General features: G+C 42.4%; 1 protein-coding gene across 3 annotated transcripts in view; it reads left to right on the top strand.

Moving 5' to 3' along the window:
• LOC146611011 (IQ motif and SEC7 domain-containing protein 1-like) overlaps nucleotides 1–13,040 on the top strand; it is a 98,389-nt gene extending 85,349 nt beyond the window's left edge. For 2 of the 3 annotated variants that reach the window (XM_085344376.1, XM_085344377.1), the window contains 12 exons: nucleotides 84–1,360; nucleotides 2,002–2,163; nucleotides 2,503–2,625; nucleotides 3,025–3,191; nucleotides 3,456–3,595; nucleotides 4,597–4,626; nucleotides 6,823–6,948; nucleotides 7,032–7,131; nucleotides 7,389–7,550; nucleotides 7,935–8,111; nucleotides 9,839–9,888; nucleotides 11,228–13,040. In XM_085344376.1, the coding sequence (XP_085200502.1) occupies nucleotides 84–1,360; nucleotides 2,002–2,163; nucleotides 2,503–2,625; nucleotides 3,025–3,191; nucleotides 3,456–3,595; nucleotides 4,597–4,626; nucleotides 6,823–6,948; nucleotides 7,032–7,131; nucleotides 7,389–7,550; nucleotides 7,935–8,111; nucleotides 9,839–9,888; nucleotides 11,228–11,755 (3,042 nt within the window). In that variant the 3' untranslated portion in view covers nucleotides 11,756–13,040. The remainder of the gene's footprint in view (nucleotides 1–83; nucleotides 1,361–2,001; nucleotides 2,164–2,502; nucleotides 2,626–3,024; nucleotides 3,192–3,455; nucleotides 3,596–4,596; nucleotides 4,627–6,822; nucleotides 6,949–7,031; nucleotides 7,132–7,388; nucleotides 7,551–7,934; nucleotides 8,112–9,838; nucleotides 9,889–11,227) is intronic. The other variant, XM_085344378.1, reaches the window with a different exon arrangement.
• Nucleotides 13,041–13,390: the final 350 nt, after the last annotated feature.

The following is a 13,390-nucleotide window of genomic DNA, read 5'->3' as shown; positions in this document are numbered from 1 at the left end:
TGACTTTATAGACCATCTGCAGCTAAGAAAACCAATTAAGTAACCCATGAGTCTTACAGTTAATTTACTTGTGTTTTTGTTAGGTGGAGATGCTAGAGCGCAAATATGGTGGACGATTCATAACTCGACATGCAGCTCGAACCATTCAGACGGCGTTCCGCCAGTATCAGATGAACAAGAACTTTGAACGTCTCAGGAGTTCTATGTCAGAGAACCGTATGTCCAGACGCATTGTACTTTCTAACATGAGGATGCAGCTCTCATTTGAGGGCCCCGAAAAAGTCCACAGCTCATACTTTGAGGGGAGGCAGGTGTCCATGACGGAGGACGGCACCCCGCTGTCCATGGTGCAGTCAGAATGCGGAGATATAGAGGTTCACCAGCAGGCCAACATGGCACACCCTCCACCTCAGGGTGACCTTACAGATGCCATCACAGAGCTGGAGGACGCCTTTTCAAGACAAGTCAAGTCTCTGGCTGAGTCGATAGATGATGCTCTGAACTGTCGCAGCCTTCAGGGGGATGAGGGTCCTGACCCAGAGGCTATCGGCTGCTCCGAGAGACAGGGGGATGTGCAGTATCAGGTGAAGTCCCACCATAGGGCAGCTGGACGGATGCGCGATGAAACGATGGCGTCTTATAGCGATGTTACTCTGTTCATCGATGAGGAGGACATGTCCCCTTCTATTGCCTTGTCCAGGTCAGGGGACCAGCCCTCCAGCACAGAATCAGACTTACGGTTGCGGTCAGTTAACTCCTCTCAAGAATACTGGCCTATTGACCCCAAAGATGAGGGTCGTGACACAGACACAAGCTGCCGCAGCACTCCTTCTCTAGAGTGCCAAGAGCAGCGTCTTAGAATGGACCATCTTCCTCTGTTGACCATAGAACCTCCTAGCGATAGCTCCGCAGAGCTCAGCGACCGGTCAGAGCGGAGCACTGTCAAACGGCCACCTGTGTATGAACCTCACGGTCACATTGTAACATCGTCCCAAGCAAGCCCCAAACACATTTCCCACGGGCCCCCACCACGAGCTCCCTCCCGTGACGACGACGCGCCTCTTCGCCACCGCCACAGACAGTTAGAAAGCCACTTGGCTATCAACGGCTCAGCTAACAGACAGAGCAAGTCAGAGTCCGATTTCTCAGATGGGGACAATGACAGCATCAATAGCACATCAAACTCAAATGACACCATTAACTGCAGCTCTGAGTCCTCATCAAGAGACAGCCTGCGAGAGCAGACCCTAAGTAAGCAGACCTACCACAAAGAGACTCGCAATAGCTGGGATTCGCCCATATTCAGCAATGATGTTATCCGGAAGCGACACTACCGCATCGGCCTGAATCTCTTCAACAAGTAGGTACTCTGCTCTGCTGGAGCACATGCTTGACCTGCGTTTATAGTGAAGGCTAAAAACGCATGTTGCTGCCATCACTGATGTTTCTTCTGAACTTCATAAATTTTGATCCTTTTATAGTTTTGTTTTGTTTGTTTTTTAAGTTAAAAAAATCATTAAAAAATTAATTTTATTAGGAATTAATAAAACTATTTTTAAAAGAAAAATGGAATAGAAAAAAATAATAAACCCACTCAACATAATGAAACTCATATTGAAAAGTACAAACTGTAATACCTCTATTTGTGTTTGACAAACAGCAGTTCTATTGTTTGCTTAGTAAGACTGATAAAACTAAATTGCACCATCACTGCTTTAATATTTCCAGAGATATATTTCTTTCTTAATGAAAGCCTTTCACTCATCTGTATTACTTAGATTTTATCTGACGTAACTACATGACAATAAGATGAGAGGTTTGAAGTGTGTGTGTGTTTTGTTTTTAGGCCTGTGTCAAAATTTTGGGTAATAACAGTAATATAGATGGATTTTCTAAGAACAAGATTAAGCAGCAGCATATTCTTCTTCCCAGTTTAAAAATGTGCCAGCATCTGTCCAGGAATTAAAAACAAACCATCTGGGGACATGTTGAATTTTTCAGGAAGCCAGAAAAGGGCATTCAGTATCTTACTGAGAGAGGATTCATCCCTGACACGCCAGTCGGAGTGGCTCACTTCCTGCTGCAGAGAAAGGGGCTAAGCAGGCAGATGATTGGAGAATTTCTTGGCAATCGACAGAAGCAGTTCAACAGAGATGTCTTGGAGTAAGTATCGCCACAGGAATGATCAAAAAAATATTGTTATTACTGACAGCAACATAATCCAAAGCATACTTAGTTTTGTTTTTTTAAAAAGGAGTGTGGAACATATGAAAACAGTTAAGCAATTGCTCAGAGGATTTACTCAACGAAGATCCCACAGTCTATGAGAGTGACTTATGGCACCAATATGACAAGAATTCACTGACATATCCTCCATGATAGAATCTGGGCCAAACCATCCCTGTTGAGCTACCAGTGAATGAGGATGAGCACAAAAACTGTGGCAGTCTGTGTTTTGATGTATTTGCCTTTTTTCTCTTCATCCCTCTCCTCACGTACCAGCTGTGTGGTAGACGAAATGGACTTCCAGGGCATGGAGCTCGACGAAGCCCTGAGGAAATTTCAGAACCACATCCGCGTCCAGGGTGAAGCACAGAAGGTGGAGCGGCTCATTGAGGCTTTCAGGTTGGGGTTTTATGCCGTATAAAAAACTGCAATATAAACTTTTTTTTTTATTTTTGAGAAAGTTTAGTGACCCAATCCTCCTACTGAAAATGGATTTATTTACTATGATCATTAAACCGAGCTGATTCTTAACGACCCCTGTGTATTTCATGTAGTCAAGTGCAGTAAAACATTAGCATTAGTGTTCATAATACTGAAAGCATTTTAATAAACATCATCGGTCTTCCTCACAGCTGTGTCATCTGCATAATTATTGGTTCATAAAGAGAACCCATTTACTTCTGTTTTCTTCAGGCAGTGTTGAAAACATTTCCTCACTCTGACTCGCTTGCATCGAGTTTAGAGTCTGAGTTTTGCTCTTCCTTAACATTACTTAATGCTCCCGTTTTCTATTTTTAGCCAGCGCTACTGCATCTGTAACCCAACAGTAGTGCGGCAGTTTAGGAACCCTGACACCATCTTCATCCTAGCTTTTGCAATCATCCTCCTCAACACCGACATGTACAGCCCCAACGTCAAGCCAGAGAGGAAGATGAAGCTGGAGGACTTTATCAAGAACTTAAGAGGTAACAGAAAACTGTTATTATGAAATACATGTGAAGGCATTATATATAGACCTTAACGGGGCAATAAGTGAAATTCAGCTTCAAAAATAAATTAAACCTTTCACTACAGAGGAGCAGAGTAGGTGACCAACCCTTACAATTTGAATCCTCTTTGCTTTATTAATATCTTCTCTCACTATCCTGACCTTTAAAAAGAAAAAAGAAAAAAGAAATCCTTTTACTGTTGTTCTAATCCTTCAGGTGTATGTGTACGTTGACTTTCAGGTGTGGATGATGGAGAGGACATACCCCGGGAGACTCTGGTCGGCATATACGAGAGGATTCGTAAACGAGAGCTCAAAACCAACGAAGACCACGTCTCCCAGGTGCAGAAGGTTGAGAAGCTCATTGTGGGAAAGAAACCAGTAAGTTATGTGTTTTTTAATCTTTCTGTCAAGGTCACAAAAGTGTTAGTTGGATTTCTTATTTTTCATTTTTATTACAAGGCAAGACATCACAGACCAGGACATATCCTTTACCCTCTCCTACGTAGCTTATTTCAGAGAAGGAACGCTAAGATGTAGAAAAGTCTTCAGACATGCACTGGTGATTTCAACACACACAAGGCCTTTGTGAAATGTCGCACACTGCTGCAGTCTGATGAAAAATAGGCACATCCTGCCATTTTAACACAATATAATAGTTGCTATCCTTGAGCAGAGCAAAATCCATTTTTCTTTAACTGACTGGCATAAGTTGCATTGCTTTAATCCGTTGATTAGTTATTAGTCTGTTTATCTCTTTCCATACATACTGGATCAAAGTTATTATCAGATTTTGTTCTCCCATTACTCCATTCCCTTGTAGGCAGCTGGAGACAGCCTTTCTGCAGTATTCTGCAGGCAATACTGTTTCTGCCATGTGTGAAGGTTAAAGGTGTGATTAACTTACCCTCAGGGAGAGGCTTGTCTGGCATGGATGACTTTGTTTTAGTCGGTTTTCAGATGAATGGAGTCTGTTCTGCTCTGCCAGTAATAATTGAATGTATTGAAAAATTATTCCTTGTCACCATTTAGCTGCATAATTAAGGAGGACACGTAGTAAAACAGTTTAACATAAAAGGCATGCTGGAAATCCTCTCTATAATAATCAGGTCCACTAGTGCTGGCACAGGATCTGTATTCATTCCAGTATCGTTATTGATTCTTACAAATCTGAAGACAAAGAAAAATCGACGACTTTTGCACCAAACCAATAAGGTGCATGCATTTTCATAGGCATTATAATGGGAAAACTGTTAACAAGGGCAAATCCTTCTTAAGAAGGGAATATATATAATTATTTTTTTTAAGTTATAAGATGGATTAGTGAAAATAATCTCAATATACTAACTGCACCTAACATCGTCTCTGTCCTCTCTTTTTAGATTGGATCTCTCCACCATGGCCTGGGATGTGTAAGTAGATTATCTGTAAATCAGATGATCATTTATTATTCTTTGTTTCACTTTGCATCTCTGTCTCTTTAGTGATTCCTCAACATCATGCAGTTACTTTTTAAGTCAGCTTTCCAAGACTGGCAACGACTTTTCCCAGAGACATTACACTGGTTGGTGAGAGATGGACAGTTAGTGTTTTTACACTGGTGGCAGAATCAAAAGGCATAAATTTTGGGTGGCGCTAAGCCGCAGCGTTTACAAATTCTGTGCTCAGCAGGGTGTATATCACTGCGGTGTGCTTGTCACATCAATCCTTAAGGAATGAGCTATGCTAAGCTGACTTAGCACTAGTAGTGCATTCATTTGAGTGCCACGTATACTGGCTTTTTATATATGCAAGGCTACCTAAACTTTGAATGAACTCTTTTACAGTTTTCATCATTGCGCACAGTAACCTAGGTATTTAAAACAACAACAACAAAAAACCCAGAAGGTAGCCTGTCACCTGTTACTGTCAAGTTATTGAATACTCTCAAAGAGAACACCTATTGGATCAGTCTGCACAGTGTGCATTTGTACGACTGTTGGATTAATGGCTCATTACTCTTTCTTGGCATTTTTGTGGGACTTGCTACAGGAAAATAAATCACTAAACTTTGAATTCAAAAAGAAAATCCAGCAGCAGCATTCACTGTCGGACAATTTTCCCTGTGTCACGAAAAGGGTGGAGAATCCAAAACATCAGGTGGTTTTGTTATGCTAGCATGACTTCATTTGCATCCTTGCTACTGCCAACAAGAATGTGTGGGGGAGGGTTGGAGAAGACTTGAGCATGGTTGCTTAAAACATGCTCCACAGCTGTGTCACCTGTCAAACTGGTGCAAAAATCCAAAGAAGCTTTCATGTAAGAATCATTTTACAGGAAGAAATGTGAAATTCTAATCCTAAATGTCTTAAACGTGTAATTAAGGTAAGTAAAGTAAAATGTTATTTATATATCACCTTTTAAGACAAAGATTACAAAGCACTTCACAAAGAAATACCAAGACATTTAAAACAAAACAGACAAAAAGTCTTCGATATATAATTTTTACATATGCCTTTTTCCCCCAAAATAATGACATTTATAACAAACTAAAATGTTTTATTTCTACAGTGGCTTTTGAAAACAGAATTGGTTCACAATATTTTGCAGAATACTACCATAAATTTCCATTATGCCAAATTTATATTAGGAGAAGAAGAGTCACATTATTCATGAAAGGCAGTTCAGTTCAATTTAATACAGGTTTATTTGTATAGCCCCTAAATCACAACAGTTGCCTCAAGATGAACACTAAAGCTTTATGGGTCTATGGGTGTATATTTATGGTAAATGGCCTGTATTTATATAGCGCTTTACTAGTCCCTAAGGACCCCAAAGCGCTTTACATATCCAGTCATCCACCCATTCACACACCCATTCACACACACAGGTGATGGCAAGCTACATTGTAGCCACAGCTGCCCTGGGGCGCACTGACAGAGGCGAGGCTGCCGGACACTGGCGCCACCGGGCCCTCTGACCACCACCAGTAGGCAACGGGTGAAGTGTCTTGCCCAAGGACACAACGATCGAGACTGTCCAAGCTGGGCTCGAACCGGCAACCTTCCGATTACAAGGCGAACTCCTAACTCTTGAGCCACTTGAGCTATTCACGGTCACAGAGACTGTGATTTAACATAGTCACATACCAGTGCGAAAAAACTCAGTTTTTTAAATTTAATATGCATTTAATATTCCTGTTAAATCTTATGTAAGGATCTCTTATGTGTGCCATGTTTACTTAAGAGCATAATTATATGCTCAATAATAAGTGTTTGTCTTTTTTATTGTAAAATGTAAAAGGTTTTTTCGGAAAGGATACATCTGTGATTCCTTGCTCTTGGCTCCTTCAGGAGCCTCCTCTCTCCTTGTAAATTGGAGCGCTTTAGGAGTTTGAAGATCTTCCCTAATGGCAGAGGTTAACAATTTCTAGGTCACTGGAGGAAATAGGAAGTGAGGAGGCATAAGTTGGCATAATGAAAAGCGCCCAAGGGAGGAATAAATTAGTCATCTCTTGGCCATACCTTTTTCAAATTTGCAGATGGAGAATAACTTCTGTTCCTTGTTACGCAATGGACTGAGGCCATAATTACCTCTAAAGTGTTGTGCTGTTTTCCTCTGCCTTGTAGGTGTTATCGCTGCCGCACCGTAGACTGGTGTGTTACTGCCGTCTGTTTGAAGTGCCAGATCCAAACAAGCTCCAGAAGCTAGGCCTGCATCAGCGGGAGATCTTCCTGTTCAACGACCTCCTAGTGGTAAATATCGCCCTGTCCTCTCCCTTCTGCCTCCCCTCCCCTGTCCAAACCGTCCTTACAGGGTTATTTTTGTATAATTTCAGGTAACCAAGATTTTCCAAAAAAAGAAGAATTCAGTGACCTACAGCTTCAGACAGTCCTTTTCTCTATATGGGATGCAAGTCATGCTGTTTGAAAATCAGTGTAAGTTGCACTGAGAGTTTCCATTTATTATATTCCGTGCAGCATGCTAGCTGACAGTATTTACATCACACATTTTGACGTTGCACATTAACACAGGCAGCTGGAATGGGAAGTTGAACCAAATGGGCTGCGACGTTGTTTATACTCTCCAAAACTTCAGACAGAATTCACCCGATGGGTTTCGCCTCGGTTTTGATGAATGAACCTTTTGTAAATGACTCTCTCTCTTTCTCTCTCTCCGTTTCCCATTGCCCCAGATTATCCAAATGGAATCAGACTTACATCAGCGATACCAGGTGCAGACATCAAAGTGCTTATCAACTTTAATGCGCCCAACCCCCAGGACCGCAAGAAGTTTACAGATGACCTACGAGAGTCCATTGCTGAGGTCCAGGAAATGGAGAAATACAGAATAGAGTGTGAGCTGACCGTTTCCCCTCCCAACCCACCCACCCCCGTTACTCTGTCTGCTTCAGGCTGTGTAAAGTAGAAACAGAGCATGGGTCTCATTACTCAAATGCAGCAGATTTCAAGAGAGAATGTTTACAAAGTTCACAGGATGGTTACCAGAAGGGGCGGCAGATTATTGGGGACATTAAAGCGGTTTCCATTTTTACATACAAGAGCAGGATGTTAAAAATTAAGCATATCAATACTGCACACCTCATAAATTTCAGGCAGCAAAGGGTGGCTTAATACGTAACAGAAAAAAAATGCATTCCATGGCCAAAGTGAGATGTAAAACCGCTGCCACTTACCTCAGTCTTTCCTTGGCTTTTTTTTTTTTTTTAAAAATATTACAGCTGAGCTGGAGAAGCAGAAAGGGGTAGTGAGGCCCAGCATGTCGCAGAGCTCTGGCCTGAAGAAGGAAGCAGGCAATGGGAACATGAACCGGGCCAGTCTGGATGATAGCTACGCCATGGGTGAGGGCCTGAAGAGGAGTGCCCTCAGCAGCTCCCTTAGAGATCTCTCTGAAGCAGGTATAGCCAAAACATCTTTGCTTTTACTAGCTGGGAGAAGTACACTCCTTCTGTCATCCACATCTTTATGATGATATCAAGGGGATAAAAATAGCAAAATGTTGTTTCACAGCACCATACCTTCTTCTTCCCTTTAAATCCATAATCTAACACCCCCTCCCTCCCCCCTCCCCCATGACTGGATGGTTTGGTCTGGACGGTGTTTCCTGTCAGTGTTGCGCCTCTTTTGTACTCAGCATACTTTGTTTTAGAGAGACCTCAACTTTCCACAGCTCAAAGACTGAAAACGGACCTGTTTAAGAAGAGGTTTAGCAATGCAGATTTTTTCTTTTCACTGATTGATGAAACCGACAGGCAGGTGTCACCCCTGTTCATTTGGATGATTTATTATGAGCAGTTTTTTTCCCCCATTTGTGTTTTCATCATCACTTTATTTCCTGTTATTTAGCATTTTTGCATTTGTTTAATCCAAAGACATTCCTTACAATCTGTTCCGTTTTAATCAGCAATCATGTCTCATTTCCTCATCTGTATGTTTATAAACAACACCATTCTTAAGCAGCAACGAGATGAAGACTTAGTTTCTGTCTTGGTGTTAAGAATCACGTCATACCCATGAATATCAGTGTTTAACACAGCTGCTGTGTCTCTGAAGCAAGAATACATTTCATTCATTACAGATAACAGCTTTGTGAAGTTATCAGGTGATTAACTTGATAAGAAAATGAAATCCAGTCGGGGGTCTGCCTCACTTGTTGGTAATACGATATGCTTTGTTCTTATGATCACTACCTGAATGGGAAATGATAGATCAGACAGTGAAGGAGTCTGTAGCAGAAGTCCATCTGCCCTCCTGTCTCCTTTGTTTTTTCAGTGCAGGACGTGGCATGTTAGTGGGGTCACTTTGGTTAAGTGTTTTTTATTTTGTTTTGTTTTTTCCTTTCCTGCCATGTGACATTTCATGTGTATTTACTGTGTTCTGCCCATACACATCAGGTATTCTCCTGTTTATGTGTAATTATTGGTCATATATCATTGGCTGAGTGTGCCTAACGATGGCAAAAGTGCTCTGTCCACCTTCAGACCTTTATATGCCTGTACATTCCATGTGCAGCAACCACTGTATTGCTTTTGATGTCTCCTCTGCGACTGTCACCGAGACTGGCTTTCTTGCCGACACTGACCTGGATGAAAATCTGCATCTTGCGACAACATTAAAAATAAGTTGTCGAATTTCTCGGAGGAAAAATAAAAACCGATAAAAAAAAAATAAAATCTGGGAAAATTCTGGTGAAGCAACAGTCCTGCTTGAGGTTTTTAGAAATAGCGGCTGTGTTTTGGTAAAACTTGACTGTGGACTTTTTTCCTTGTTCTGTCAAGACTCGATGGTCATGGAGTCTGTATTTATTGAGATTTATGATAATACATTCAAACATCTTTAGGTATTGCTTGACTCAGCCTCCGTATTGCGATTTAAGAACAAAATAGCTGAAATTTGAACCTGAGTGAAGATGTGCCTTCCCCATAAAGAAAACCACAGTACCACCTGTCAACCACCACCTTCTCAGACCTGAATGCCCTCCCCCCTACCTGCCCATATTTGGATCTTACTCACAGTCACAATCCACTGCACTGCCCCCTATGGGACTGGTGGGCGGCCTAAACGTGTGTAGTCGATCCAGAAGTGCTGTCGATCTCTAATCTCTGGTATTGCATGTCTCGGGCAGGCAAGCGTGGGCGTCGCAGCAGTGCAGGATCACTAGACAGCAATGTGGAAGTAAGTTGGAAGCAGCTGGTATCCAAGCTATTCTCTATGTGATGATGTGCACTGTGAAACACTCAACTTTATTTTTGGTCTTACACCTTCTTTGCTTCATAGACTCAGTCCATTTGTTTGGATCATTTATTTTTCTTCCTGGGATGCCTTATAACCTGCTTGCCTCAGTTAGTGTGCATGCGTGGGTTGCCTGCCCCTTTTTTGGAAGCCAGAGAATTTCCCTGATTTGGTCATGTTATATGACCAATATACACTTTACCTTCAAACAAGCATGACTCTACTAATGCCTCCTCTGAACCCTCCCCTTGTCGCCTGTCTCTGTCTTTCATTCAATCACATCCAAGCGGTTTTCATTTGGTTCTTCTCTTTGGCAGGGTCGTAGCTCTGAAAGACACTAGGAAACTGTACACCCTCTCCAGCCTCTCTCCCTGTCTGGGTCTTTCTGTTTTTCTCTTATCCACAACCTCTCTTAAATGATGTAAGTTTCAGGGAGGAATGTAGCCTTCCTAGCCAGGGGTCTAGCAATGGGTTTCACATGGACTTAGATGTGGATGTGGATTTCATTCATTCATATTTCACTCATTTCATGTGTCCATTAGTTCATGTGTCCAGTTGTAGTCTTGGACGCTGTAAATTTCATTCTGCTTTCAAAGGCATCTTGTGGTCTTTCTCCAGTCTTAGATGAAGCATATGCCAAAGGAAAAGCCTTTTTTTAGGAGAGTCACACCTGGATATCGAGTAATGTTGGACCCAAAACATGGGGAAAAGTGTCCAGGCGTGTTGAGAAGTCTGCACATGAGCGCCTAGTTCCTCCTGCCTTCTGTCTTCTAGATGAATGCTACTGTGTGGATGACGAGTTTGCCTGCCCCACCCTCTGCATGTGGAAACTATGCCTCATTTGATTATAACACGTTGCATGTGTGACTCTTAGAGGGGTTGGCACATTGACTACAGTGAAGAAGTTTTTTTTTCTTAACTTCCTTAATGTAATGATCTATATTTCTAACAGTATTTATTTAATTTCTCTTGTTGCAGATTTACTGTATGTCAAGGCAGTTAGTTCCCTTACAGCAAAACCTTTTTTTGGATTTAAGCTCCCTTCATCGTGAGGTCTTTTTCCCAAGCTAAAATTTTCCTAGTGTTGGTGCTGCCTCTCATGAAAACATTTTTGGTTTCTCATTTGCATGTCCTATAACATTTTGCTACTTGTTTATCTGAAAAAAAGAAAACTGTGAATTCATCCTGCTGGTGCCTTGTAGCTATAATTTAGTGTAGGTGTTCTGCAGTAGCGCAGTGTCTCACAGACGCACTGTTACCTTGTTTTTTTTCCCTCCTGCAGGGGTCCATCATTAGCAGTCCACACACACGAAGGAGAGCCAACACGCCTCGCGAGAGCGTGCCCCGCGGCCATCCATCCATCCCTAACTCAGCATCGACTTCCATCCTCGGGTCGCTCTTTGGCAGCAAGCGAGGGAAACCGCCGTCTCAGAGCCACCCTCCTTTCCCCCAACCTGGTCACCCCACTCTCATATCGCACAAGCCCCACCCGACCAACCTCCATCACACGGCGCAGGTGGTGCACGCAGTGCAGACCCAACACCACGGCCACCATCCCCAGTACTGCACGCAGAATCCCCCGCCTTACCACCACCACCACCACTACCACCCCCCACCTCACACGCAGTACCACCAGCACCCAGCCTACTCCTCACACGCACACCAACACGGCCATTCGCAGCACGGCCATTACAGCCAGCATTCCCACCACACCTCGCACTCGCAGCACTCTCACCACCACAGTCAGCAAGTGGGTTCGGCGCCTGGCGGACCCAAACCCAAACACAGTGGCATCAGCACCGTAGTGTGATGCTCCTAACTCAGAGAGGAGAAGCAAGGAGGGAACTTATTGAAGAAGGGACATTTGCTTACACCAAAGGGACTGACAGCATAACTCTATGGCCTGTCCACTGTGTTTCTGCTGCTGTGATGGAAACCAATCACATGCAGCCACCTTTTTTCACTTCCAGGTCCAATAAATATATGCAGGATGGATATTGGACTCAAATCTTCCACTAAGGGCCTTTACTAGCTTGCCTGATCAGGGACTTTGGTCCCATCGGGGTTTTGGGTGTACTGGGTATGGGTGGGGTTCTGCACAGGAAGATGCTCTTTGTTTTCCACAAACACCATCCGGCCGTGACAGCTGAGGAGAAAATAGGCTTTCTCACCAAGCTTCTCCCTGCTACTCCATTCCCTCAATAACCTGTCTTACCTTCACGTAACCACGGGGAAAAGATGGCCTGAGACGAAAACTCAGCTGACTGTTTTCTCTGTCGCAATGACATCACTTGTCGTGCTCAGCCTTTAGGAAGTCAGTTTTTCAAATCTTTGGTTTTGCGGATCCCAACATCATCTGAATGCTATTTGTTGTTGCCTCCTGTAGAGCTCATATGTAGTGAAAAACCTAGATGTAATCATTTCACACTAAATTAAATCAAAGGACAGGTGAAGAACTTGACTGAGTCAGTCATAGTAGTTCTAGTGCTGTATTTACTGTAGATGACAGCTATATGTGTTGTCTCCTAGCTCTCATAAATAAATGTGCCAATTATTACTGCATAATCTATTTAGTCAAGACTTCATGTACAGTATATTGTGTGTAAAGTAATTTGTAAGATTATACTTGCAATTATTATCAGCAAAAATGAACTTTATCAGTATTATACTGACTCTATGGTAACAGGATGTAGATCTGAAAGGAGTGAACTCCCATTTAGTCCGGCTGTTAATCTATTCTGGAATTTTTGCCTTTCCAAATGGATTAGAAAGAGTCTCTGGATGGCAGCTGTTGCATATGGGCCTCAAAATGCTGTGGAGTCACAGCTGAAGCTTCAAAGCAGACTCCACTTGTCAACTTTAGGAGCCGATAAAGTAGGTCGCTCGTTAGCTCTGCTTCCTTCCAATATTGTGGCTGCATAAGACGTAACGTAGTGAAGAATAACAGCGAAAAAGGCATTTCCAATGCTACGTGGCTCTGTTTCTGTTACAAAAGCAAAGTGCTGGACATGTTAAGTCTGTTGCCTTTAACATGTGCAACATCTGCCTCCTTGACTCTCAAAATCAGAAACATTTCTTAGCTCTTCTTTTTGCCTTGTTTAGAATATTTTTTTATTCACCAGGATTCGGTGAGTGAATAAAATCAGTTCTTACATAGTGAAGTATTTTTTCATCTTTTTTTCTATTATATGTGCAATATCTTTGTACTGATTTTGTACATTAAGAACAAGCAAGGTGTCCCTCCTATCTGTGCATTTTTCGTGTCGCGTCATTATTTATTTATTTTGGTTTTTTTGACCCCTGTCAAGAGTCTTTTCTCAGTAAATTAATGTCTGGCTGTCCTCACAGTCTCATTAGAGGTACAGACTTGGAGTTCAGTGGAATGTCAAGTAAGTGATAATTTTGCATGTAATGTTGTTGATGTGAGGCTATCCTCTGCACATTG

This window comes from Diplotaxodon limnothrissa, linkage group LG20, assembly GCF_057381915.1.
Source record: "Diplotaxodon limnothrissa isolate DT_005_m linkage group LG20, D_limnothrissa_male_GT1.1, whole genome shotgun sequence".
NCBI lineage: Eukaryota > Metazoa > Chordata > Actinopteri > Cichliformes > Cichlidae > Diplotaxodon > Diplotaxodon limnothrissa.
Note: the sequence above shows the minus strand (reverse complement) of the source record. Positions and strands in the feature narration are given on the sequence as shown.